Source organism: Raphanus sativus, chromosome 9 (assembly GCF_000801105.2).
Source record: "Raphanus sativus cultivar WK10039 chromosome 9, ASM80110v3, whole genome shotgun sequence".
Taxonomy (NCBI): Eukaryota; Viridiplantae; Streptophyta; class Magnoliopsida; order Brassicales; family Brassicaceae; genus Raphanus; species Raphanus sativus.
In genome coordinates, this window is record NC_079519.1 from 2,569,136 (window position 1) to 2,595,569 (window position 26,434).

Sequence of the window (26,434 nt, forward strand, 5' to 3'; positions counted from 1 at the left end):
TCAAAGCGACTGTAACACTTCGCAGCAGAGTGACCAAACTTGTTGCAGATTTGACAAGTTGGTCTGTTTGAGGAGGCGTTCGATCCAGATGAGCCTGGGAACTGCTGTTGAAAGCCGCGTCCTCTTGTCGAGTACGAGTTGCCTCTCCCACGGTATCCTCTGTTTGAGTAGTTTCCTCTTCCTCTGTTGTTAGTGTAACCACGACCAACATGAAAAGCCAAGTGAGGGTTCACATCGGTGGACTGATTGTAGACCTGAAGCTTGTCATCAAAGTTGACCAGTTTGAAGACTGCATCTTCAAAACGCATATCTTCTACTGAGTCCATCGAATGCTCTATCACCGTACAGATAGATTCATACTCTTTGCCTAACCCACTCAACGCACCATATATCATTTCTTGATCAGTGAGAGGACAACCTATGGAGTCTAGTTGGTCACAGACACTCTTAACATCTCCTAGGTATTCAGACATTGGCTTCTGGTTCTTTCTCATACCTTGAAGCTTTCGCTGGAGATCGAGCTTCCTAGTTGCAGAGACTCGATTGTACTTCTTGCTGAGAGAGTACCAGACCTCCTGAGCAGAGTGGAGGCTGTAGACAGAGCGAAGTGCTTCTTCGGTGAGAGAGCCAAAGAGCCAAGCCATAACAAGTTGATCCTTGCGAATCCACTTGAGGAACTCAGGGTTTGCTTGAGCTACAGCTTCTTCGCCATCTTGCAATGTTGTTGTTGGAGCAGGACGAGGAGAAGAGCCATCAACGAACCCAAGCAACGACTGGCTGGAAAGAAACGATTCGAACTGTGTTTTCCACAGTAAGTAGTTTGAGGATGAGAGCTTGAGCGTGACGCACTGAGAGATGCTCAGTGACGGCGCAGTGACTGCGTCAGTGTCCTCCATGGCTCAGAAAAGCACCGTGTGCTCTGATACCATAAAGACAAACACAATATGAACAAGAGAAGGAAGAAGCTTTTCTTAAACTTTCAAATGTTTTTCCTTAACCTTTGATACAATGATTGAGATGCATATATAGCACTCTTACAACCTTATCCTTTCAGTCAAACGTCAGCACATGACAGCCTGTGAAATAAGACAGCTAAACCTATTCTTTAGCGCTGGCAGAACCGTCGTACGGGGGCAACACTTGCGTGACTTCACTAGCCGTTGAGCAGGAGCTTTGTCTTCTTCCTTGGCTTGAAACAGAGGTTGAACTGAAGTCATTTGGGCTTCGACTGCAGGCCCATTCGATTGTTTCAGAAGCCCACTGTTATTACAATTTTGACTATAAAAAAAATCTGTTTTTTTTTTGAACTTTATAAAAAAAAATCTGAAATAATTACAAATAGGTGAATAGATTAATAACGTGAAACGTAGGAGATGAGCACCAATGATTAGTTGGGATTCCCCTAATCATTTGAAGATGAAATCAATCAACACTAGTAAATAATTGAAAGAGGATTTATTCGTGTCATCTTTGTCACGGTAGCTTGAAACGGCGTCTGTCAACCACATGCGTGTGTATCTCTGTTTTTCATTTATTTATATTTTACTACTACTTATTTTTTTTAATCAAATTTTACTACTACTTACTATATTATTTAGAGAAATTTATATGTTTTTATTCTACTATTATTATGAAAAAAATATTTCGAAGATTGGAAAACTAGCAAACGGACCGTCCATGATCTTTTGTGGACCCTTGTTTTGAGCTGAAATTACGGAAACTTGGCCGTCCATCTCTGCCGTTGAACTTTTCACCTTATAAATTTAATGTGTATGTGTATTTGTTTTCTCGATGCACAAAGTAAAATGTCATCTCAAAATCTATACTATAACTAACCTAATAAAGACTTCCGCAGAAATACAGAAGAAGATCCTCACAGGTTTTCTTCTTTTTTTTGAATGATGAAGATCCTCACAAGTTAGATACTTCATCATCAAACACATGTAACTTTTTCTTTTGTCATTAAGTAATTTATTTAATGTACTTTAGCGACATTTTCTCACAAAACCAAGACACGACTTGCATTGATAGTACATAGTTTTGATAGCTTTTAAATAGATATAATTATTAAGATGGTTACAGATCGAAATGTGGATTGGGGAAAACGAACGACAAAGCAATACGTTTCGTGATACATCGAACTCAAAGCAGACCACTTTGTGACCCACTTGGATTTCAACTTGAATTTTCTTTGTCTTCATTTTACTTTCAGGATTTTCCTTTCTTTCCTTTTATTTACTATTGAATGACAAACCATAAGTTCCATAACTATTTACATCAAACATACCAGACTATTTTCACGCGACCTAATATCTTAATTATTTATTGATAGATTAAATATATTTTCCAACTGAAATTTATGTTTAAAAGCATCTATATTCTTAAGATATTCTTATACAAAAATATCACTATTAAGATGTAATATAATTATTAATTAATTTAAATTAATAAAATATAATCAATTGTAACGTTATATGTACAAACTGATCATCTTGAAAAGTTCAAATAAGATATTCTTGTCAATGGTAAGAGTGTTACATGAATCTCTCTTAAAAAAAGAAATTATATTCATTTACTTTATTTTAAAAACATGTAAGAATTTATGTTGCATGTCTTTTTTATTGCTTTGATTTTCTTTAGTATTATATACTTGATACCTTTTTGAACAAATGCACTACATAAGATACTTTGCTGGTAAACTATACAATGTTTATGGTTTGTGAGTATCTCAATGAGATGTTTCCAATGGAGAAGCTAGACGCCTCGCCAAAAGAAAAGACACGACCCGTCTTGTAGCTAACATGTGTCTTTGCCTCTTTGCTTTTTCATGCCATTAAATATTTACGACTTCAGCGGTTTTTGTCCCCCAACAATAAAATACTCCAAAACCATGTTGTGGTGGTCCAGTGGTTTCCACTAGAGGAAGAGTGCTCTGATGATCTAGGCCAGAGTTCAACTCTCCTTTAGTGCGAGATTACTAACTTCACACGTGGCCACGCGGATATGGATCTATGCTTACTACTCATTTGAATACTCGGGAAAGGGTCTATTCGTGGGCTGCATCTTCTATCCGGGAGTTAGGTCTGTGTCACTAATTGACCCGGGTTTAACCATTTATGTTTGTCAAAAAAACAATAAAATATTCTATCCATTTTATTTTACTTGTCATTCTAGACTTCGGCACACAATTAATAAAGAATTTAAATTTGTATATTAATTTACTAGATAAAAACATCATTATCAATATACCTAACCAGATTTTAACCGATAAAAAAACAACTTGAAATAAAAAGTTAATAAGTTTTGTATTGAAATCATAAAACGACACTTATTTTGAAATAAAATGTTTACTATAAAACAACATCTAATTCGAAACCGAGATAGTAACTATTTTCCTCTACCCCCTTCATTATAGTTTCATTTAATAATTCCAATATTTTAAAAATGTGAAAAACGAAAAAAAAAAGAAAAGAAATAGCATTCCGAGTCTTTGCCTTGATTTAATTGAAAAGAAAATAATAATGAATTGAAAATGAGTGCATGGTAGTTGCATAACCAGTGGCAGAAACGTAAATTTCCACTCACTATGTTTTTCTATATATTGAACTACTGCCTCCTCTGCTTTTTCCAATTCTAAACCAAACAACAGATTCACATAATCATCTCTCTATCTTTCCTCTTTAAGAAAGGAACAAGATCAAAGCTTCCAAGTAATCATTTCCTCTCTCTCTCTCTCTCTCTCTCTCTCTCTCTCTCTCACACACACACACACACACACACATTACTAGTTTTAGATCCTTTCATCTCCTTCTAGAAACTGATCAATATTATTACCTATGTGCAGGTTATAACAAGATGGGTCTTGTCGGCTTCTTGTTTATAGTTATTGTCGGAGTAATGACATCAACTGTGAATGGCTACGATGGCGGTTGGGTGAACGCACACGCTACATTCTACGGCGGTGGTGATGCCTCCGGCACCATGGGTAAATTGCTTCTTCAAAAAGCTTCAAATTTTTTCAAATATCAGTATTGTTGGAATCTCTGACATGTGGTCTCTTTCAGGTGGTGCTTGTGGGTACGGAAACCTTTATAGCCAAGGCTATGGAACCAACACTGCAGCGCTGAGCACTACTCTGTTTAACAACGGTCTGAGCTGTGGCGCTTGCTTCGAGATAAGATGTCAGAACGACGGCAAATGGTGTCTCCCTGGCTCAATCGTCGTCACAGCGACTAACTTTTGCCCTCCAAACAACGCTTTGCCTAACAACGCGGGAGGCTGGTGTAACCCTCCTCAGCAGCATTTCGATCTCTCCCAGCCCGTATTTCAACGCATCGCTCAATACAAAGCTGGCATTGTCCCCGTCGCTTACAGAAGGTAACCTCAAAAAAATAAAACAAGAAACAGAGCTGCTCTGTTTTTTTCCTCTGTTCCAGAACAGAGTATTTGTTTAGTATCTTACTCTGTTTTTGATTTTTTTTTTGTTTTTGAAGAGTGCCATGCGTGAGAAGGGGAGGAATAAGGTTTACGATAAACGGACATTCTTACTTCAACCTTGTTCTGATTACGAACGTAGGAGGAGCCGGAGATGTTCACTCCGCGTGGGTTAAAGGGTCGAGAACCGGATGGCAAGCCATGTCTAGAAACTGGGGACAAAACTGGCAGAGTAACTCTTACCTAAACGGACAAGCTCTCTCTTTCAAAGTCACAACGAGCGATGGTCGCACCATCGTATCTAACAACGTCGCTTCCGCAGGCTGGTCCTTCGGCCAGACCTTCACTGGAGCACAGATATAAGATTTGACCACGTGAAAACAAGCGGTTCTTGTGTGGTGTTTGCAGTAGTAGTAGAAAGCTTAGAGGGTCATATTAGTAATTTGCTACGTTATTTCAGTTTAAGGTTCACCTAAAAGAAGGTGGTGCTTCGAGTGCTTGATTTTCCACAAGGCCTTGATGACGTCATCTTTTGGGACATGTGTTTCATTTGGTAAGGTTTGGTTTAAAGTTTTACTGGTGCAGAGGTGGAGTTAAGTACCACCCGCTATAGTAAAGTTCCGTTTGTTATCCCCCTCTTGAAGCAAGAGGGAGAGTTTCATGTTTCAAGAATTGTTCGATTTGCATTCTTTTCTAGTCATCTATGTTGTAAATTTTCAACTTTTATAAAGATCGTTGAGGATTTATTTTTTTTTTAATTTTTAAGTCTTGAATCGCCATATATACTGTTTACTATGTTCACGTCCGGTATATATTTATTGAAAATTTATAAAATAATTCACATGTATTGCATGGAAAAAGCAAAGTTCTAAATATCTTTTCGTTTCTCAAGCAACTAACCTAACAAAAAGACACTATTTCCCGACCATTTTAAAAAAAAAATGTATTAATTGCATGTGTATGTGAAGAGCTATGGTCATTTGATGCTCTTGATTCTTAACGGTATGATGCCTTATAATTATATTTATACCTAAATGGTGAATTATAATTTTTTCGGAAAAATATACATTCGTCTCACGTCATGTATAAACACCCAGTTGTAACCGTCCATTCACTTTTCTCCAAAGGTAGCAGATTTGTTTAGAACTGTAAATTCTACAAATTAGGCATCAATGAATAATCTTTTTATATAGCTAGACTCGGTCATTCATCAATCTCACCAATTAATTCGTCACCGGGCCTTATGTATGTATATATTGTCGCGTGTAGTTTGAGTATTGGCATGTTAGTTTTTTTTTGGTAAAAATTGACATGTTAATTTTGCTAGAAAAGTATATAATTTCATGTATATGAACATATGTAATGCAAAAGTGGGCTAGAAGCCTAAAAGACATATAAAATACTAACTCGTTTGTTTAATAAAGATAGTTAAACAAGTATCTTGTTAAGTTTAATGCAAAACTGTATTCATTTAATACGGTAAATTTAAGAGAATATAAGCTCGAGTACGTACTTCCATATTTTTAACGTCTTTGTCTATTTCATTAACTTGCAGACAAGAAATTCAGCAATTTGCGGAGAAATATAACTGATTTTTAAAAAGAAATAAAAATGTGAATAAGAATGTTTTTCTTCTCAAATAATAATAGCAATAATAATTTAATTGAATGCGAACAATACATCGTGACAACAAAAAGAAAAAGAGGAGAATCAGAAACTGAGGTGCACGTAGTAACTAACAGTCACGAGTGATACAGAACAACGGAAGCCATGTGCTCGTCTGACATATTGTTTTGTCCTAAAAACTACCCACATGAATCCTACGGGAGGTCCCCCATCATTCGTATTGCTAGCCAACATATCTAATACCGTCCTCTTTTTCTATATCTATGGGCTACTTTTAAGCCCATTGCAATCTAGCAGACTAGCACATTCTCATTTTCAGCTGCAGTCTTTTGAGTTGAGCCTCAAAAAAAAAAGGCACAATTTGTCCAATTCTTCCAAAAACTCTAACTAAACATTAATATAGTTTGACGAAAAGACATTAATATAATTTGTGAGACCACTAACTACTAAACCCTAAAAATTAATCACAAAAATTGAACTCAAATCTAAATAAAAAATTTAAACTTTTTTAATAAATACTACATTGAGATTTTTTTCTTAAATGTTATTTCTTAGACAAGAATATATTTTACTGCTACCGTATATATGAAGTTTTCCTAATTTTCTAAAAGTTTCATTTAAATATATTACCATATTCTATTAAATATTATAGATTTTATTATTTTTACCGATATTTAAATATGGATTTTATTTATTTAAATATTAAATTAAGATAAAATGATTTTTTATTTAAAAATATATTTTATAATTATCAAAAATTTGAACTAACAATATTTATAGAATCTGTAGATATATAAGAATCTAATGATTTTACGATTAGAAATCAAATTTTTTGAAAATTGTAGCAATTTTTAAAGATTTAGTAATACAAATTATATAATTAGAGAAAATAAAATAAAATAAAATTTCGAAATTTAATGTTATATATGAATATATTTATTTTATAGATGATGTATGTGATATTACTATATTTAAAGAAGTTTACCAGAAATAAATATCAATATTAAATGTAAAGTATGAGTTATACCATATTCTAAAAAGTTTATCAAAAATATAAATCAACATTAAATGAAATAATCCATGTCATATTTTTCGGAAACCATGTCATTAATTTTAGTAGCCATGTCATTTTTTTGTGGAACTGATTGTAGAAATGTTTATTAAATATTATAGATTTTATTATTTACCGATATTAAATATAGATTTTATTTATTTAATATTAAATTAATATAAAATGATTTTTTATTTAAAAATATATTGTATAATTATTAAAAATTTGAACTAACAATATTTATAGAATCTGTAGATATATAAGAATCTAATAATTTTACGATTAGAAATCAAATTTTTAAAAAAATTGTAGCAATTTTTTAAAGATTTAGTAATACAAATTGTATAATTATAGAAAATAAAATAAAATATAATTTTGAAATTTTAATGTTATATATGAATATATTTATTTTATAGATGATGTATGTGATATTATCATATTTAAAGAAGTTTACCAAAAATAAATATTAATATTAAATGTAAGGTATGGGTTATTACCATATTCTAAAAAGTTTACCAAAAATATAAATCAATATTAAATGAAATAATCCATGTCATATTTTTCGGAAGCCATTTTTTTTTGTAAAACTGATTGTAGAGAGGACATGTGGCAAAATCAATTCTCAAATATATTCTAGGGAATTTGAAAAAAAAAATATATTAAAAAAAACTGTAGGAGATTTAAAATTTAAAAAACTTTAACGAGGATGGTGATGTAACTTTTTATTTTATAAAATCCAATTCCAAACCCAATCACAAACAAAACTATAATCTAGAATTTACTCATTCTTATTTTCTTACAATTTATAATGATCCAAGGTCGTGTACCTAACAAGCAACTCGGTATTGTATCAGGAGTATATTTTTAGTATTTTCTTTTTTTTGTTTCCCTTGTAACTCATCAATCCTATAGCTTCTTCCGCGTTCTCGTGACTGCTCAAATACAAGGCCCGTTTTCGGATCAACGTTTCGTGTTTTTTCCACAGCTACTTATAGGTCTGGCTGCTGCATTTTTAGATATGTCGGAAACAATCAAGACATGGAATAACAGCACTGTGAAGCAAATGAATGATGAGGAAAAACTTTGTTTTACCCGTGAAAGCAGAGGATCATCAAAGACGTTAAAAGGATAATTTAACGTCTCAGAAGAAGGCCAGTTTCCTCCAAACTGAGGCCTATAAGAAGCTTCCAAGATTTGGCTAACGTAGTAATCCGCAGGACTTCCTAATAGGTTCCATTCAGCTAGTTGCTGAAGCTTTGGATCATTTAGGAAACTGAGGTTGCTGTATTGCAGATTTGGATCAACCAAAGGCCCGGGATTGCCACCGGTTTCTAGTTTTGGTGTTTTGATATCTGAGCTTTTACCAAACAATCCGGAGTAGCTCTCAAGAGATGAACTTGCGGAGCACGCTAGGTCCTTATAGGTATGATAAAACTGCAGATTAGGGTCTTCTTCTTTTAGAGGAGCATTCATGTTTTCATCAGTACGAACCCATGAAAAATTCTCAAGCTGTTGCTCTATATCAATTCCAAAATCCAGATCTATGTCACTCTGCAACTGCATAAACACAATTTGTGTGCTTTAAGTACATAATTATCCAAAAGATGATATGTAATGTTATAAACTGATTCACTACCTCGTTTTTGCATTCAATGGACATAATTTGCTGCTGCTGATGGTGCAGCAAGTTCTCCTATAGTTCCAAATATGATGCATTACTTTGATGAAATGAAACCTTAAGTAGTTATTTGGGATATGGATTTATACCTTATGAACACGGATTTGATACAAAGACTGTCTTACTGAATTTTCTAGTTGCTGCAAATCATCTATGCTGTCAACCTTCTCCACCTCAGTCCAATAGCTATATCGTAAAAACCATAAAATATAACTAATAAATGAAATAACAAAGGAACATTTAGGTGAAAGTGTATATATATGATCTTGGCACCTTAGCCTTGTGTGTATTTCTGATAAGTGTGTTTGTAGAAACCTAACTTGTTCGCTTAGAACCTGAAAGTTCCCGTTTGCGAAAAAAAAAAGTGAAATTTTTTGAATTAGGAGATATTTCAGCATTATCGTAGTAAACTAGTGGTACATACCTCAATTGTTGGTTTACTGAAAAGATTTAAAAAAAACAAGTTACATCAGTAGAACACAACAAGACCAAACTGAAACTTAGATTCTTGATACAGTATATGCAATAATATAGATAGACACCTTCTTTCTAGAAATTCCGATATATTTACATCATGGTCAAGCTTCATAAATGTTTTCTTCAAGGCCTGAGTAAAAAAGTAGTATCAGTGGATAGAAGAGAAAGAGACTAAACAGAGCTACACAAAAACTACTTACTTCCAGATTGTCCAACTTCCTCTTTGCCCGTTCTTGCGGAGCAAGTTGAGCAAACTTAGCAATGACTTCTCCAATGCTAAAAATCAACCCCCCAAAACATAACATTGTCAAAAGAAAAATATAAAACAGAAACATGTTTAAACATAATCTTTGTTACTAAGAAAGAATTATCAGACCTGTGTTTTCCGCAGCACAGCGAAGGCTTTCCTGCGGGAGAGAACATGAGAAGCACAACATCTATGTCGCATAAGATGGACAACTCTTTAGCCTTTTTCATTATCCCATTTTTCCTTTTGCAATACGTAGCTTGTCGTGCATTAATGCTATCTAGTTTCTTTATCTTTAACTTCACTCGGCCCATCCTGCATAACTTTTAGACCTATCAAATGCTAATAACAGAACAACCTTGTGCCAACATGAAACTCATACGAACAAACCCATTTTGAAACCAACAGTGAAGCAAATGTAATAACCATTTCAAAGATTTTCGTCAATAAAACAAGTAAGTTACCAATTTTAGGAAAACCCATAAGAAGAAATATTAAAATATGGAAATAAAAAGCAAACCTATAGTCAAAAACAGGAAGAGAAAACTTACCTAATTTAAGAAGAAAAACTTTCCTTTGATTCAGATGCTGAGACAAGAAAAGGAAAACACTTTCCTTATGAGGAAGAAAGAAGATAAGCTTAAGGGAGGAAGAAGGATCGTGAAGGAGAGAGAAGAAATAGGTTTGCGATTGAGACGACAGGTGTGACCGCTATAATCGGAGGTTAGGGTTTGAATTGAAAGCTTGAGAATAGGAAACTTTGGGATCGTCCCATTAGTTTTATTCTCTCTCTTTTGCTTCGCAGAACAGAAACAACGAATTACCCGCTTATCTTACTGGACCACTCATTTGGGCTAACCACCAAAATAACCGGTAACCAAATAAGGCCAACGTGATGAGTAACCGAATAAGGCCAACGTGTCAATTTCTCCACTCGCTCGAGGCGACGACGGTGCCGTGACGAGTAAGGTAATCACGGTCCACACGTGTTAGTAGCCAAGACCTTTGTTTCTTTCCTATATTTTTGTTTACCATCCTTGTTTACATTTTCTGGATCGATCGACGAGACCGACCCAAATAACTACAATGATTTAAAAAATGCAAACATATATAAGCGAATTCCAGTTAAGAAATAGCAACTTGATCACTTGGCTATCTCACTATTTTACATACCATCACATTTTATTTAAACAATGAGTGATTTCACTACCTATTTCTAAATGTACAGAATTTTCTTTATTTATTTCCTTTTACTGATTTTGGCTCGTTATATGGCTATCTACCAATGTAGCTCTAAGATAACCTGGTGGTCTGGCGTGGCTGGCATTTTGAGGTTGAAAAATATAGGCCTCTGTGTTCGCTTATCAGAGTTTTTAGGTGGGTTCCTATGTTAAATCTGTTGTGGCCAAGGCTCGAACCGGGTGGCGGGCAGTACAGCTGTACCTCCTTTACCACCAAGCTACGAGCACTTGGTTGTCAAGGCCTTGTTCTAGCGTGATTTTTGTATGGCATGCACTATCCTGTTGTGCAGTCTGTGTTAGGCTCCTGTCAGTAATCAATAGTGTTTATCTATTTAATTGGTTCAATCAATTCAAAATGCTGAGGAATAAAAAGCTCTACAATAAGCTGGTGGTAAGTTTTTTCCACATACATGTTTTATTTACAAGAATTAATACGTTCTGATATCTAAAAAATTGCATTGTATTTTATAAAAATATTTTTTTTTGTAACTGTATTTTATAAAAATATTGTACAAAAGAATTGATTTCTTTGTGGTACCGGTTTAGATATTTATATGGAGTGTTTCTTTTTTTGTAAAGGATATATATGGAGTGTTAAAAAATAATTTTCTACAACTGATTCCAAATGGAGGAGATTATGACCCAAAAAAAAAACAAAAGTCTTATGGTCTTAAAAAATATTTTGTTATCTTTAAACCTGTTCCATCCAAGAAGTTATCGTAACAAGTAGGAGCCGCGTAATAGGCTAATGGACCGGGTTACCGAGAGGATAATATAAGTTGGACTAGTGATTTGAGTTCGTTTGGTGAGGTTTAATTTTTCTTTTCCTTTTTTTTTGGTGAGGTTTAAATTGAGTGGAATATTTAATGAATGGCAAGATATTTTAGTGATTATTACAAAAAATTATTGTGATCGATCTGAGAATAAGGGCAACGGAGCTATATATTAGATTATTAGTGTAGTCATTTTGTTGACTCTCAGAACAGTGAGTGGTACTCTTCGTGATTACTTCCAGCATTTATTTTACGTTTACATGTTGTCATCATCTCCACTTCCTTTCTGCTTTTCTGATTTCATGTCCTTGTTCACTTATACGATCCTCACTTGTGTTCCTAATTTATGTCCAAATCCACGACGTTCCTAATTTATGTCCAAATATTCTTAACATTCTTACCAAAAAAAAAAATTCTATAATGGAGTTATCACCGTTACGTTTTCAGATACTTTGGTTAGATTTTCGTAATTTTAAAGTACTTATAATTAAATATTTATATATAAATACATATCTATGTATTTTGAAAATCCAATGGTAAGAACTCATTTGAGTTCTTCTTAATGGTTAAATCCTAAACCATTCAAATTAAATTATACTCCCTCCGTTTCATATTAAGTGTCGTTTTAGAGAATTTTTTTCGTTGCAAAATAAGTGTCGTTTTAGAGTTTTAATGCAAAATTTATTAACTTTATTCTCCATTCTATTTTTCTATTGGTTGAATTATATCGGTAATAATGTTTTTATATTGAAAATATGCAAAATTAAATGCTTTCTTAATCCATGTGCACAAGTCTAAAACGACACTTATAATAAAACAGAGGGAGTATTACATAGAGTTTATACTCTCATGAAAAAAACCTGAAATTTATATTTTCAAAAATAATTGAGAACAACTCAAATAGTATGGGTCATTTTTTTTCCTAAGAGCTTAAAACTAGTTTTAAAAGAGATTTATTACATGGGTCAAAATGTTCATTGTTGAGAAATTTTCTTTAAAAGAAAAATTACAAATTATAAATCACATAAATCACATAAATCCCAACGTAATTTAGGTTTTTACTTGGGATATTCCTCTTATATAAAAAGAAATACAGTATATTGTAAAACAACAATAGAGTTAAACCAAGAAAACGAATTTTATTATTGTATTGATGAGGCTTTATGCCTATCCGGACCCCAAGCATGCAAGCCTATTAAACTAGCAACTATTGGCTATGTCACTATGTGCTCTGAAATGGGTTGGATTTGAATAAGATTATTGGTCTTCTTGTTTATATAAGAAATCTTGCTACTCTCTTCTCTCCATTATTTTTTTTTATCCTTCGCACTGCAAATTGTTCTGCAGATGCTCTTGCAAAAACCGCTTATGCAAACATTGTTCCGAATTTAGCTACTGAGTAGCTCGTTTAGTATGAATGCATAACTATTTGATTAAAAAAATCCCATGACCCCAATAACCCCAACAACTAGTTTATGTTTTGATTTGGAATCTTCCTCATATAAAATAAAAATATTGTAAACAACAATAGAAGTGAGCCATAGTAAATTTTGTTATTGTATTGATGAGGCTTTATGCCTATCAGGACCCAAAGCATTCAAGCCTATTAACCTAGCTACTATTGGCTATGTCACTAGCTATGTGCTCTGAAAGGGGTCAATTTATAATTGAGCAATGTGTGTGGCTATAGTAAAATGAGTAGCATTCACGTTCTGTTTGTGCGGCATCGTACGCCAAAATCGGTTCGTGGGGTCGAACATGTTAACCACAGTAAACTTGAAACGTATTTTTTTCTGTTCATATGAATTGGATCCAATGCATCTTTAATTTCCGAAATTTTGTTTTCTTCCCCAAAGTTTGTGTTCAGCATTTAAAACTGAAATTTAATTCCAATAATTCTACCCCGCCCCCCCTACAGTAATTGAAAACCTTCACCACAAAACAAGTTATTCCAATGGCTTACCAATGAACGAACATAGGTGAAAACATCTTGTTAATTCAAATAAATATTATGAAATATTAATAATAATACAATTGACTTCAAAAGGGCAATAAAAGTAGAGAAAGCGTGTCTGAGTATGATATTCCCCCACACTGCTAAAGTGATAATGATAAATGTCAGTACGGTGGTTAGTCTCTTTGACAAAAGGTAACTAACCATATTATCATCTGTTTTTTTTTTGTAAACGCCCATATTATCATCTATTTATGATACGAACTTGATATCATTTAAAGTTATTGACCAAGAAAAAACTATCGGACAGAACATAGGAGTATAGGACGTGCTCAGTTAATCTCTGCAGATGGACCGTACAAATCTGCAACCATTCTGAACCTGAGGAATGATTATCCCAATATTTAATGTATTCCTCTGCCAATTTAACTTTATGGTGAAATAAGAAAACAAATACTTTAGATTTAGAGTCTTACCTATTTTCTTTAGTTTTATTTGACTTTAGTCGCTTGCCTCACCATGTGCAAATATCAAGTCTCTGTGCACGACTAATTCAGAACGTTAACTTTCTTTATACATATTGCAGAGGAATTTCTTGGAATCAAGATGTTAAACAACCCCTTACAAAGTGATTTATTGCAGCTACGTAAGCAATATATGGTTGGATAATTATTGTAAAATCGTTAATTGGTAGAGAACCTGTCTAGTGATCTCTACAAGAAAACCAGACTACATTATTTTTCTGAATATCATAATGGAGGGACCCGTCAAGGCGCCAAGGAAAGGAAAGGGTTTTATTATAATTTTTTCTTCTTTAATCAAATTATAGATTTTTCTATGAACCCAAAATGTGTCAAATATTCCAATGAGAGAGAGCGAGAAGGGGTGGGGTTAATGAAAGGATAGGCAGTGTGCTTGAGAATGATGGCTGTGGTTAGAACTTAAAAGAGACACGAGAGTCAAATCGAATGTGTTTTAATTTGTGCCGTTTTGGGCAGTTCGTTAAGACTAATTCTCAGTTTTGTTTCTTCCTTAATAATGTTTTCTACTTTTCATTATCAACCAACGACAGCAACAAAAGCACCAAATAGAAGTAAAAGTTACTACAAATTGTGTATATATTTTTATTTTGGTGAAAAGCCATGGAAACAAATCAATGTATCTAATATATCATGTTATTTGTCAATGGCATTTAAGTGAAATTTGGAAAAGCCGGAAGAAAAAAGTGAGAAAACAAAGATCCATAGAAGCCGGGAAAAAGAAAGTGAAGAGACCATAAAGAGAAGGGACTTGTGTTTCTTCGACGTGTTTGTTTCTTCCTCTTCACAAGTGAGATCAAACTAACCGGTTTTCCACATAGAGATCAGATTCTACTGGTTCAATCAGTTAATTAACCATGTTGGTTTACAAGGACTAAACCTTCGTTATGTCCGGCAAGCAATCCTAGTAGTAAACATTGATGTTATGTATGGGACAACAAAAAGTAGAGATAAGATAGAAAAATAGTTTTACGGATGTTTAACAACTTTTCATTATCTCTTTCACTTTTTCAAACATATCTCACTGCTCACAACGTAGGAAACGTGTTCCCTGCCCTTCACTCTTTCTCTCTCCCACCATGTTTTTAATCACTATACGGTTTCACATTTATGGCTTTTTCCTTTTTTGACCAAGTTTTCAGCGATGGTTAATGTTGTGAGGGACGTTTATCAGTTTCGAGTGTAAATGTAGTTTATTATACAGCTTTGCTATTAATTATTCTTTTTGATCAATGTTTGCTTATAACTTCGTTAATAGACAGAAAACTTAGACAATAGATATGGTATTACGATTACACTATATTAAACCAAATATCTAGAATGTTAGACCTGTCGAGGCTATATTTAATGGGTAAATAGAGATATGCATCAGCTATCAAATCAGTCCGTGACAGTCCATAGACCTTTTAACAGTTGTATAACAGCATTTTGTCAGAAAACACGGTCACGACATATACATACACGCACATAGCTTAGAGTCATACGTAATAATATCAAATAGTATAACAATTCATATTTAAATATGTCCTCCAATGGGGATGGAGATAGCTCATACCAACGTGTCATCTCCCTCCATTACACCTCACTTCCCGTCTTCTTCTCATCCACTAACCAACAACATTGTCATGTCGAAAGATCATCACCGTTGGATGGATCAGATCGCTTCATGGCAGTATTTCTCTTTAAACAACGATAAAGGTCACTACTACGCAAGTCAAGGAGAAGAAGATATGAAAAACCCTAATCGATGTAATTGTAGCAACAGCAGCAAGAAAGAGAGGGGAGACTGTGGAAGCTGCAGAAATTCGTTAAAAGCTTCGGTGTCAAGAGGACACTGGAGACCAGCTGAAGATGCTAAGCTGAAAGAACTAGTCGCGGTCTACGGCCCACAAAACTGGAACCTCATCGCTGAAAAGCTCCAAGGAAGATCCGGTAAGTAAATACTATCTCTTAATAATTAGCTTTTCAAGATTGAAGGTATTGATGTTTTTGGTGTTGATGTTGAGCAGGTAAGAGTTGTAGGCTACGATGGTTTAACCAACTAGACCCGAGGATAAACAGGAGAGCCTTCACGGAGGAAGAAGAGGAGAGGCTAATGCAAGCTCATAACCTTTACGGTAACAAATGGGCGATGATAGCAAGGCTTTTCCCTGGAAGGACTGATAATTCTGTGAAGAACCATTGGCACGTTGTAATGGCTCGCAAGTTTAGAGAACAGTCTTCTGTTTACACTAGGAGGAAGACGATGATTACTCATAAGCCACTCGTTAACCCTAATCCTCACACGTGCGATGATTTTGAACCTACTAGGTCAGATTTGATACACCTTGTTGGTAATGACCAGAGCCACCTTATGTTACCCATTCCTTGCTTCTCAGGTTTGAGTTTGTCCTCTATATTCTTAATTTGGTTTTGGTCTAACTACTCTTAGTTGTCTTAATATAGGTTTTTGTATATATTTTTCCTTATTGTAACATTCAGGTTATGATCATGGAATGTTTGAAAATCAAATGATGGTCGAGGACTACTCTTCAAGGACACGAGAGGCTGCCACTACATTCGATTTATTAAGCCAAACAGGGAAGTGTGAGATGCTTGATGAGAGCATGAACGAGAAGAAGGAACCACACTTTTTCGATTTCCTTGGGTTGGGGACAGTGTGATTATCACCATGAACCAGAGAGAGAGAGAGAGAGAGATTAGGTTAGTTAACAAGAAGTAGGAGATGATTCCGAGTCTATTCAATGTAGTTTTGTTGCGTTAATTAATAACCATTTGTAGACTAATTGTGTTAGTACCATGCAACATTCTTAAACTCGTGTTATTTACGTACGTATCACTCTTTGGTTAATTAAAGCTTTAATGTACATGCCATATTGTCTCTCTTTCAAAAGCAAAGTTGATTTGAAGTATAAACATGTACCACTTTATAGTTCTAACTAACACTTTAACTTATACGAAAGTGTCCCATTCCATCATCAATGTGTCGAGTAAGAGCAACAACATGCTTCATATATGAAGGAGAAGGTGACATATGTTAAAGATGGGACGATGATGTGGAATTAAGAAGCGACAAAAAAGAGAGTAGCAGAGAGATATCGGAGATCAAGAAGTCAAACTTAAGAGAATATTGTACGTTTGTCAACTTTTGGAATATGCAGAAATCAACAATACCATGCGATATCGATGAGGTTGCAACTTGCAAGATTCAGGCTCAGATTCTGCAACAAAATGTCCGAACATCTACTCTTAATCAATATTATAAAAATGGTTAGGCGGTAACTAACGCTTTATATAAAACTAACGATTAGACAGATTATTCAGGGTTTAAAGGAGGTCTAGAAGTTAATAAACTATTGTTTTATTTTATATATGTGATACAGTTATATAATATATTTTAATTTTTAAGATTAATTATAAAATTATTATGATAAATCATTAAAATTAGATATACAAAAAAGTAGAAAATTTTATAGATTTGTAATAATATTATTGCTTACTTTAACATATTTAAACTAATTTTGATCGATTAGACTGATTTAAACCAATTTAAAATAATATAAATCGGTATAAATTGAATTTTTAAAAAATAGTTTAGGTTATGATCGAGTTACCGCCTATACGGGGTCTTCGTGCCGCGTACACCCATTTCTAGAACCTTATTCTCACGCCCATTGCATTGTTTTTGTTCCCTCCAAGAAGTTTTCTCCTTTTATTCGTTCTTACTTATGCGTCTCAGCATCCTCATGTCACACACATATCCTCTTTATTCCTTTCTTTTTTTTGTTTGGGTCAAACTTCTCCTCTTTATTCCTTATTATAACTCTTGTTCTAATCATTTTAGTTATTTTTATACGATATGTTAAGTTGTAAAAGTCATTGTACTTTTGATGAGCTAATTCATTCCTTGTAGTCAAAAGAGAAAAAGATGCTTTCATCACCTGCAATAGAAATCTGACTGTTAACTTGCATAACGGTGGAATACATAAATGGACGTTATGCCATTTGCCGTTTACATTTCTTTACTGAAGCAAACAATAGCCATGGTTCAGCCATATGTTTGGGTTGACTAATGTTGAAAGCCAATGTATTTTTTCTTTTGGTATCTGGCGGATCAAATCCAACCGATTAATGAATTTTTGGGTTGACTAATGTTGCCAGAATAAGTATTATCTCTCAATCAGAAGATCAAATCAGAAAATATTTTAGATTAATGGAATTTTGGGTTGAATCAGTTAGTAGACCGTCAATCATTTAAATATTTTTCAATATATATACATATTTGTATACATTCATTCAGTTATTTAATTTAAGATTTTAAAAGTAAACATTTAATTCTTTTTTGGAATTTGTGAGGATTTTATTCAAACCGGAAACTAGAATGCTTTACATCAAATCAAACCGGAACCGGGTTTTAAAAAAACATTTAGCAAAAACCCTCAGCTCTCTCTCTCTCTTACCAAACCTCAGTGAGAGAGTGAGAAAACAACAACCATGGCGGCTACGACAACGACGACGACGACTCCTCTTGGTTTTGTTTTGCCGACGGGTTTATCTCCCCGTCGCGGTGGATTCAGGTTTTCACTCGTCCGATGCTCCGCTTCTCCTCTCACTTCATCCACCGCCTCTGGTAACCTCCTCTTTCGCTTTCTCGAATAAAGGATGAAACTTTCGAATCCTCCAAGACTCGAAACGATGTAAAGTCTCTGCCTTTTCTTTTTGTCTAAGGTACAGTGGAGAAGCCGTGGAGTTCGTATAACGCTAGGCTTGTGTTGGAAGACGGTTCCATCTGGCCTGCTAAGTCCTTTGGTGCTCCTGGAACCCGTGTTGCTGAATTGGTCTTCAACACCTCCTTGACAGGGTGAGTGAGAGAGCTTTCTTTTGTCTTTGTTTGAGTCTGATGGTTACTTCATTTCTGACCTTGAGTTTTGTTTTGTCAGGTATCAAGAGATTCTGACTGATCCTAGTTATGCTGGACAGTTTGTGCTTATGACAAACCCACAAATCGGTAACACCGGTGTCAATCTCGGTAAGTAGGAAAAGTTAACGCAAGTTTCTTATTACCATCTTCTTATACACTTGTTAATGTTATATAGATGATGAAGAATCTGAGCAATGCTTCCTTGCTGGTTTGGTCATAAGAAGTCTAAGCATCAGGTACTCATTTGAACTCCTCATTCCTCTGTAACTCCGTTTTTTGAATTTTTTCTAACCTTTCAAGACCGCTAATGTTTTCAGTACCTCGAACTGGAGATGCACGAAGACACTTGCTGACTATCTAACCGAAAGGAACCTCATGGGAATCTGTGAGTTTTCTTGTGTGTCTATATGCTATTTTTAGACTCCACATGTTATAGAAGTTTGGTTTTGTTTGTTTGATTAATGTCAGATGATCTTGACACTCGAGCAATAACTCGTCGACTAAGAGAAGAAGGTAGTCTTAACGGTGTGCTAAGCACAGAGCAAACCAAAACAGACGATGAGCTTCTCCAAATGTCCCGTTCTTGGGATATCGTAGGTCAGAATGTTTTGTTTCACTATAATATAATATGAAACTACTTATTGGGATATTAAAACTCCTTTCTTGTAGGTATTGATCTAATAAGTGATGTCTCCTGCAAATCTCCCTACGAGTGGGTCGACAAAACAGACCCTGAATGGGATTTCAACACTAACACACGCGATGGGAAGTCCTACAGAGTTAGTGTCACTTCTTCTCTTATAGATGCTATGCAGCAACTTCTTACTCTCTCTCTCTTTTGGAATTTGAAAGGTTATCGCATACGATTTTGGCATTAAGCATAACATCCTAAGACGCCTGTCCTCTTACGGATGCCAAATCACCGTTGTCCCGTCGACATTTCCAGCTTCCGAGGCTCTTAAAATGAATCCAGACGGGATCTTGTTCAGCAACGGTCCTGGAGACCCTTCTGCTGTTCCGTATGCTGTTGAGACGGTCAAGGAGCTTCTTGGTAAAGCTCCTGTCTACGGGATCTGTATGGGCCATCAGTTGCTCGGACAAGCTTTGGGTGGTAAAACCTATAAGATGAAGTTTGGTCATCATGGAGGCAACCACCCAGTTCGTAATAACAGAACTGGCCAGGTGGAGATCAGTGCTCAGGTATACTAATACACAGCTTTCAGATGGGTGGTAGGGAACATTTGTTACAGAGTTTGACTTTGTTTTTTTCTTGGCAGAACCACAACTATGCGGTTGACCCGGCTTCACTTCCAGGAGGGGTAGAAGTGACACATGTCAATCTCAATGATGGAAGCTGTGCGGGTCTGTCTTTCCCGGCGATGAATGTCATGTCTCTACAGTACCACCCTGAAGCCTCCCCTGGACCTCACGACTCTGACAACGGTAACTTCCCCCTTAGTTTTCTCATCAGACGGTGAAATGTGAAACACATTTCAAGCCAGAAGAGTTGTTGTAATATGTGTTTTTGTTTGTCTGTGATTGCAGCGTTTAGAGAGTTCATAGAGCTTATGAAGAGGTCGAAACAGAGCTCCTGAGATTAATGGGAAGCAGCAAACAAGAACTGTTTCTTTGTTTTGTAGTACTATTTAATGTTTCAACCATTTCGCACTTATGTTAAACCCAAGTCTTTTGTCAGTGACAATGGAGTGATATACTTGTTTGTCTGTGACTATGTTGAGGAATCATCCCACTCTTAAATAATTAAGAATTTGTAGCAAGAGTGGGAACCCTTTTGACCATCCTCATTTACCTTCACAAGGTATCTCATACATATAATAGTAATATGTATATTTTTGTTAAACTTTAATCTTAAGTAAATGTAACCAGTAGATTATGTAACCAGTAGATTAAACACACATAACTAATGAGTCTCTCAGCTTTTATTGCGAGTCTATCAGAATAAAGACACATAAATCTAACCAGTATAGAATAGCTAATCATGTTTAAGTACACATTCTACATGTCCAGATTTTATGGGTGGTGCAAAACCATCTCCAATAGTATCCATACAAAATAAATGTTAATGGAAAAAATGCAATGTAGTAATGAGTTGTGGATAAGAGTAGTGTGAGATGAAAAGATGAAGAGGACATTGGAAAAGCGAGAATTTTATTATCAGAAAGAGAGACTTTATGCTCTTCTTTAGGCTTTTTTTTCCAGTGTTAGTTGGATTCTTTTTCTTTAATCCAAAAATGAAAGTGAAAGATGCTCTGCTTTCTTTCTTTTTCTTTGATTTCATATTCCAGTTTTACTTCTCTTATCTTGAACTAACTTGAACCATCTACACTAACCAAGTACTTACAAGCTAATAATTTGAAGCCTTAATGTTCTTCTCTTAACTGAGAGGACAACTGGAGTTAGAGTTTATATTTATCTGTAGGAATCATGGGCAAAAACGTAATTGTAACTTCATGTTCTATGCCAACATGGCGGATAGATCAGGGAGATATTAATCTAAAAGCTTATTATATATGTTGCAAGTTCATAACGCAATGGAGAGGAATATCTACAACTCCCAAAAATATTTCTATTTGTGTACAAAATAATACATAGTTCCAACAACAAAATAGCTTCACTGCCTTTCCTTCTTTCACAAGGTAACAATTAGGTTATTCAAATATCTAACTTCATATATAAACTTGTATATATACACTATATCAGTGTTTGATTATTGTTGCATGCTCTCCCTGAAGTTCATAGATCTACACATCGCTGCAGGGTTTGCTTGTAGATTGATAGACGGTTCAGGAACCAAGCTTCTTCTGTTGCTACCCTTTGTTTCAAATCCATTGAACAAACTGAGTCCTTTCTTCTCAGGCTTTGTCGGTAACTTAGGCCACACCACGTTCTTTGTAGCTTCGCTAGTTCTAAGAATAGTATCTTTGGTGTCACCTTCAGTTTGATCCCTTGATCGTTTTCCTAAACATGGTGAAGTCTCTGAGGTAGGCCATATAGGAACCGTGCAGCCCCAATAGAAAGGGATAGGGTAGAAACTAGTATTAGGACCCGTTGGACTCCATTGGTAAGGCCAAGGAGAAGTATTATTAGGTAACATTACTTGCGGAGGAAGAAACCCCTGGTGGGTTTTGTTTTCTTGGTGTTTACCAGTGTCTGTAACCGAAGATTCCGAAGAACCGAAACTGAGGATCGTTCCCGAGTTATTGTTGTTCTCATGATCCTCAGACGACGTGACCTGCAAGTAATGGTTTGAAGAAGCCCATCCTTTGTTCTTGCGGCGTCCTGAGCCAACGGGGACGTTTCTCATGGATCCACCAGCTGTCCAGTACCTCTGACAGTTCCTACAGAAGTAACGCGGCTGGCTAACGTTGTAGTTGTTGTAGTAACAGAACTTGGTGTTCGCGCTTTCGCATCTCGGACACGGAAGAATCTTGTCCGGTTTCGTGAGAGTAGTTGGTTTATCTTCTGATGTACTTGTTGTTGTTGTTGTTGTGATCTCGCTCTGTTGATCTCCATTGGTCTTTGAGCTTCTTGGTGATGAAATCTCAGAGGCTGCTCTTGGCGGTTCGTTAAGATCGGACAATATGCAAGGACCTTTGAATCTGCTGCTGTCTTGCTCATGGTTATTAGCTAAAACCTAGAATTTTAACAGAACTTTGTCTTAACCGATCCGACACGGTATCTCAAACTAAGTTCGTTTATAAGTTGAAATTAATACTACAAAACAGAGTAAGAATAAGAAAAAACAGGACTATGAGGTTTTCGTGACATACCATGTTTGGTCCAGTCACAGGAGAACAAGAAGATGAGGAAGGTGGAGAAGCCTCCTTGCTCATATCATAATGATTCACAGCTGAAAGAGATGTAATTGTCCTCCCAAACAATTTTATCTCCCTATCTCTAGATTTCAACATACTCATTTTTTCAGCTTAACAAAAAATAAATTCTATCGTCTCCTGTGTTTTTTTATTAGATCAGGGAAAAAAGACTATGGAGGAGAGAATAATACAAGGGGCTGAGGTTGGTTGGTTGGTATTAATGACTATAGTGCATGAAAGAGGGAGATAAAGTGGGGATGATAACACATCAGCATATAGAGAGAGAGACCTGTGAAGTTGTGAGAGCCACATTGTTTGTGTTACAAAGTGGGCATTTTGAAGATCGTTTTCACGCTCTTTTTGATTCCCCTGTTCTAGTGCCGCTTAAAAGATTTTAGCCATCTTCCTTTGTTGCCACGTGGGAATAAAAATAAAATAATTTAAAGACAGAGATAATTAAATGATATAGAGAAACACTTGGTTCCTAGTAGGTGTCTGGTTTAGCTAAAAAACATTTTTCAGAATATATGTATATTTGTAGTGGTGGTTATCCTCCAGAGTTTTAATTCGATGTAAAACGCATTGAAAAAGAGAAACCTACGCACAATGATAAAAAGTCAGAGGTACGTACGTGAAAAGTCATACAGTACTAGTAGTAACAATAGTTAGGAAACAAACTAGTTGAAGAAAAAATGTATACAACAGTTACGTACCGTATTCGACTGGTTAGTTGTTAACTCCAGTTCATATTACAAATCGAAACTCGATATTGTTGACGTATATATAATCATTGTATAAAGGAAGAGAAAACCAACGAGAAAGGTAGAAGTTGTTACTAAAAGTCTATGTCTTGCCAAAACACTGAAAGATCTCGTTTGTTCGCCTAGACACGTGAATGAAAGAACATCCTTAGATCTTCTTAGTCTACCTTCGAAAATCATTGCAGATATTAATTATTTCATTTCGAAGCTGATTTCTGTTGTCTAAGCTTCATATATACTATTAGTATAATCTTTTTGTTTTAGCAACACCAAAATAATCACTAGCAATTCAGTTTATTGTGACCATGGCTGGCTTTGTTTTACAAATTTGGAATATATGTCCATATGAAAAATTTCAAAAATTTTGTGGGGTTTGAAACAAATTTTCCATCAGGCTTAGACCCTGAATAGAACTTTTCTATGGGATCATAATTATTGTTGAAAGATCCACATAAATATCATTACCATGTATGTTGAGCTTGATTAGTTTCACATGATATGAGATAAAGTTACGTGCGAAATTTATTATTTTTAACAATTATAATTTTCAAACGTTTTGATGGCAAATAAAATAAAGAATAACTTATTTATCTGGTGCAAATTTTGTTGGTTATAAATTTTGAGAAAATACTTGAACCTACTAGGAATCTATTTTCACAATACATTTTTAAAATATTGTTTTTTATAACTAACTTACATATTATTACGTGATGTCTAAACAACTGCATATCATCCTTTAAAATCATATCCCGTTTTCGACGGAATTAGCTACAGATACGTGATCATAGTGCTTTCAGTATATATCGATTATTGAAGATGTAGATGTGTTCCGTGACAAAAAAAAAAAAAGAAGATGTAGATGTGTAATTCGACAAGGCATCATAACCTGTCAATGCCAAGCTGTGTAACCAGGTGGCAAAGGGCCCACTTCATCTCCGAAACTTCCTACACTTCTGCACACATCAGCTGTAACACGTGTGGGTAGGTCCATCTTCTTTTAAACAGTTCGTATGCCAGTGCCGAAACTAGCTGTTAGTCAAGCATGTGACCAATGAATTCACAACACGTACCACGTTTCTCCTTGTGTTCATATGAAGTAAAGTAATTTTTTTACAAGAAAAAATTGATAGATGTAGTTTACAAAAAAAATTAAAAATTGAAAGATGTGGTAATCAGAGAAACTATGTTTGACACGTTGCATTTCCAGGTAATAAGATAAGCTTGGACCATATCTGTTTCTCTTATCTCGTTTAACTCTTTTTCCAGCGTTTTGTTTTTGTATTTTGCAAATGTAATCCCTGCTTAATATAAACCATGCCGATAGTTGCGTGCTACATTTCCGTTGTGCAGTGAGGACGTGACGTAAGAAAATAATGATCGATGCAAAAAGATTTGACATTATGAATACAATCATCTTTTTGTCAATTCCTAGGTCGACTATTTTTCATATAATTATTAATACGACTGTACTTTGTGTGACAACAAAAGAATATTTGAAAACTATGTAGTATGTGCACTTAAGCCTATGTGACTATGAAAGGCCTTGACTGGAGAGAAAGTTGATCTATAATATTTTTTTGGGAAAATTGTTTTTTTAACCCAAGAAAACAATAACTATGTCCTTTTAATCTAATTTCTCTCACTTTATGTCATATTAGATTAAATGTTTTCTAAATGGCAATACTATCCTTAAATTTCAAATAAAAATCCGAAATTACAATTAAAAAAAAAACTAATTTTGAATATTATAATATCTTTTTTGCTAAAAAGTTAGAAAATAAAATTCAAAAATCTCAATTAAATTTTTAGCCCCAGAAAACAATTTCCTTTTTTTTAAGATTTTATTTTTCTTCAAATATTTTTTTAAGATTTTTTTACTAAAAGTTTTTTTTAAAGATATTTTACTAAAATATTTTCTTTACTAAAAGATTTTTTTTTAAAATTAAAAATTTCAATTATTTTTTTAACCCGAAAACGAATTTCCTTTTTAAAAGATTTTTTTTTTCAAAAAGATTTTTTTACTAAAGATTTTTTTTTAAAAAACGATTTTTTAAAAAATTAAAAATCTCAATTTTTTTGGACAAATTTTTTTCCTTTTTAAATATATTTTCTTTTTTTAAAGATTTTATTAATAAATAAGGAAACAGAATATTCCCAAATATTCTCTTCTAATATTATCCTTATCCGTAGATTATATATTCTAAAATAGGTAGAATACAGTAAACATGTTAGAAATTGATTTCTACTAGTTTTAGATTTATAGTAATATGTAGATTTTGATTTCTACAGGTTTTAGATTTATAGTAATGTGTGTAGATTTCGATTTCTACAGATTTTAGAACTATAGGTTAAGCGTAGAATGTATTTTCTAAATATTTTTAGATTACTATTATTTAAGTAGAACACATATTCTAAACATAGTAGATTCAATGAAAAAAGTAGAATACATTTTCTACTATGTAGAATGTCAATTCTACTTTTTAGAACAAAATATGAATTTATGATTTAAATATTTTTTGAACTTAAAAATATATCTATAAATTGATATGATTATTTCATCAGTATTTACTATTTTGAATTTTTATTTGTTTGTTAAATTATTTATTTGATTTATTTTAGAAAATACTAAAGGGTATTAGAGGAAAAATGTACAAAAGAGAAATTAGATTAACGGAACATAGTTGTTATTTTTTGGCTTAAAAAAACAATTTTCCCTATTTTTTTCACTTCGGTTCTGTGGATAGAGTTGGGCATAATTTGTTTGGAAGGGTTTGAGTTTATAGCCCTATCTAAACAAACGAAAATTAAAAAGTCTATACGGCCCCTTTAGGCACGGTATAGGCCCATTGAAGTTTTGGCGAGGAGTGTGTCTGAATTAATTTTCTCAATTTCAAAT

At 34.4% G+C, this 26,434-nt stretch overlaps 5 protein-coding genes across 6 annotated transcripts; 3 read left to right on the plus strand and 2 right to left on the minus strand.

Annotated features, from left to right (window-relative positions):
- The first annotated feature begins 3,554 nt into the window (after positions 1 to 3,554).
- On the plus strand, positions 3,555 to 5,187 carry LOC108824021 (expansin-A1). Its single transcript, XM_018597352.2, has 4 exons — positions 3,555 to 3,710; positions 3,845 to 3,985; positions 4,065 to 4,377; positions 4,494 to 5,187. Exons 2-4 carry the CDS (start codon positions 3,856 to 3,858, stop codon positions 4,795 to 4,797), a joined length of 747 nt encoding a protein of 248 aa, XP_018452854.2. The 5' UTR covers positions 3,555 to 3,710; positions 3,845 to 3,855; the 3' UTR covers positions 4,798 to 5,187.
- Positions 5,188 to 7,828: 2,641 nt separating this feature from the next.
- LOC108837836 (agamous-like MADS-box protein AGL30) lies at positions 7,829 to 10,344 on the minus strand. The gene is made up of 10 exons (XM_018610848.2): positions 10,065 to 10,344; positions 9,643 to 9,828; positions 9,467 to 9,542; positions 9,332 to 9,396; positions 9,214 to 9,229; positions 9,063 to 9,124; positions 8,879 to 8,975; positions 8,748 to 8,804; positions 8,204 to 8,668; positions 7,829 to 8,115 (listed from the first exon to the last, which is right to left on the minus strand). Exons 2-10 carry the CDS (start codon positions 9,825 to 9,827, stop codon positions 8,101 to 8,103), a joined length of 1,038 nt encoding a protein of 345 aa, XP_018466350.1. The 5' UTR covers position 9,828; positions 10,065 to 10,344; the 3' UTR covers positions 7,829 to 8,100.
- A 5,193-nt stretch (positions 10,345 to 15,537) lies between these two features.
- LOC108826465 (transcription factor MYB105-like) lies at positions 15,538 to 16,908 on the plus strand. Its single transcript, XM_056993684.1, has 3 exons — positions 15,538 to 15,952; positions 16,030 to 16,398; positions 16,502 to 16,908. Exons 1-3 carry the CDS (start codon positions 15,553 to 15,555, stop codon positions 16,681 to 16,683), a joined length of 951 nt encoding a protein of 316 aa, XP_056849664.1. The 5' UTR covers positions 15,538 to 15,552; the 3' UTR covers positions 16,684 to 16,908.
- Positions 16,909 to 18,466: 1,558 nt separating this feature from the next.
- On the plus strand, positions 18,467 to 20,802 carry LOC108823663 (carbamoyl-phosphate synthase small chain, chloroplastic-like). 2 transcript variants are annotated; one of them, XM_018596918.2, is made up of 10 exons: positions 18,467 to 18,650; positions 18,749 to 18,881; positions 18,961 to 19,049; positions 19,117 to 19,177; positions 19,259 to 19,326; positions 19,410 to 19,538; positions 19,611 to 19,720; positions 19,794 to 20,141; positions 20,219 to 20,384; positions 20,487 to 20,802. In XM_018596918.2, the coding sequence occupies exons 1-10, from the start codon at positions 18,515 to 18,517 to the stop codon at positions 20,534 to 20,536; spliced, it is 1,290 nt and encodes a 429-aa protein (XP_018452420.1). In that variant the 5' UTR covers positions 18,467 to 18,514; the 3' UTR covers positions 20,537 to 20,802. The 2 variants fall into 2 exon arrangements, with proteins under 2 accessions (XP_018452420.1, XP_018452421.1); XM_018596919.2 differs by having other exon boundaries at positions 18,468 to 18,650; positions 18,755 to 18,881.
- Positions 20,803 to 21,506: 704 nt separating this feature from the next.
- LOC108827223 (cyclic dof factor 5-like) lies at positions 21,507 to 22,969 on the minus strand. Its single transcript, XM_018600584.2, has 2 exons — positions 22,733 to 22,969; positions 21,507 to 22,596 (listed from the first exon to the last, which is right to left on the minus strand). The coding sequence occupies exons 1-2, from the start codon at positions 22,877 to 22,879 to the stop codon at positions 21,670 to 21,672; spliced, it is 1,074 nt and encodes a 357-aa protein (XP_018456086.2). The 5' UTR covers positions 22,880 to 22,969; the 3' UTR covers positions 21,507 to 21,669.
- Positions 22,970 to 26,434: the final 3,465 nt, after the last annotated feature.

What these genes read in the sequence shown, in the direction of transcription:
- LOC108823663 (XM_018596918.2), top strand. Translation starts at nt 18,515, where the DNA reads ATGGCGGCTACGACAACGACGACGACGACTCCTCTTGGTTTTGTTTTG. An exon ending in TTCAACACCTCCTTGACAGG is followed by an intron (nt 18,882 to 18,960) that starts GTGAGTGAGAGA and finishes TTGTTTTGTCAG; the next exon opens with GTATCAAGAGATTCTGACTG. An exon ending in AGGTGGAGATCAGTGCTCAG is followed by an intron (nt 20,142 to 20,218) that starts GTATACTAATAC and finishes TTTTCTTGGCAG; the next exon opens with AACCACAACTATGCGGTTGA.
- LOC108824021 (XM_018597352.2), top strand. Translation starts at nt 3,856, where the DNA reads ATGGGTCTTGTCGGCTTCTTGTTTATAGTTATTGTCGGAGTAATGACA. An exon ending in TGATGCCTCCGGCACCATGG is followed by an intron (nt 3,986 to 4,064) that starts GTAAATTGCTTC and finishes GGTCTCTTTCAG; the next exon opens with GTGGTGCTTGTGGGTACGGA. An exon ending in GTCCCCGTCGCTTACAGAAG is followed by an intron (nt 4,378 to 4,493) that starts GTAACCTCAAAA and finishes TTGTTTTTGAAG; the next exon opens with AGTGCCATGCGTGAGAAGGG.
- LOC108827223 (XM_018600584.2), bottom strand. Translation starts at nt 22,879, where the DNA reads ATGAGTATGTTGAAATCTAGAGATAGGGAGATAAAATTGTTTGGGAGG. An exon ending in CTGTGACTGGACCAAACATG is followed by an intron (nt 22,597 to 22,732) that starts GTATGTCACGAA and finishes TTAAAATTCTAG; the next exon opens with GTTTTAGCTAATAACCATGA.
- LOC108826465 (XM_056993684.1), top strand. Translation starts at nt 15,553, where the DNA reads ATGGGGATGGAGATAGCTCATACCAACGTGTCATCTCCCTCCATTACA. An exon ending in AAAGCTCCAAGGAAGATCCG is followed by an intron (nt 15,953 to 16,029) that starts GTAAGTAAATAC and finishes GATGTTGAGCAG; the next exon opens with GTAAGAGTTGTAGGCTACGA. An exon ending in ACCCATTCCTTGCTTCTCAG is followed by an intron (nt 16,399 to 16,501) that starts GTTTGAGTTTGT and finishes TGTAACATTCAG; the next exon opens with GTTATGATCATGGAATGTTT.
- LOC108837836 (XM_018610848.2), bottom strand. Translation starts at nt 9,827, where the DNA reads ATGGGCCGAGTGAAGTTAAAGATAAAGAAACTAGATAGCATTAATGCA. An exon ending in CTGTGCTGCGGAAAACACAG is followed by an intron (nt 9,543 to 9,642) that starts GTCTGATAATTC and finishes GTTGATTTTTAG; the next exon opens with CATTGGAGAAGTCATTGCTA. An exon ending in CCATTGAATGCAAAAACGAG is followed by an intron (nt 8,669 to 8,747) that starts GTAGTGAATCAG and finishes GTGTTTATGCAG; the next exon opens with TTGCAGAGTGACATAGATCT.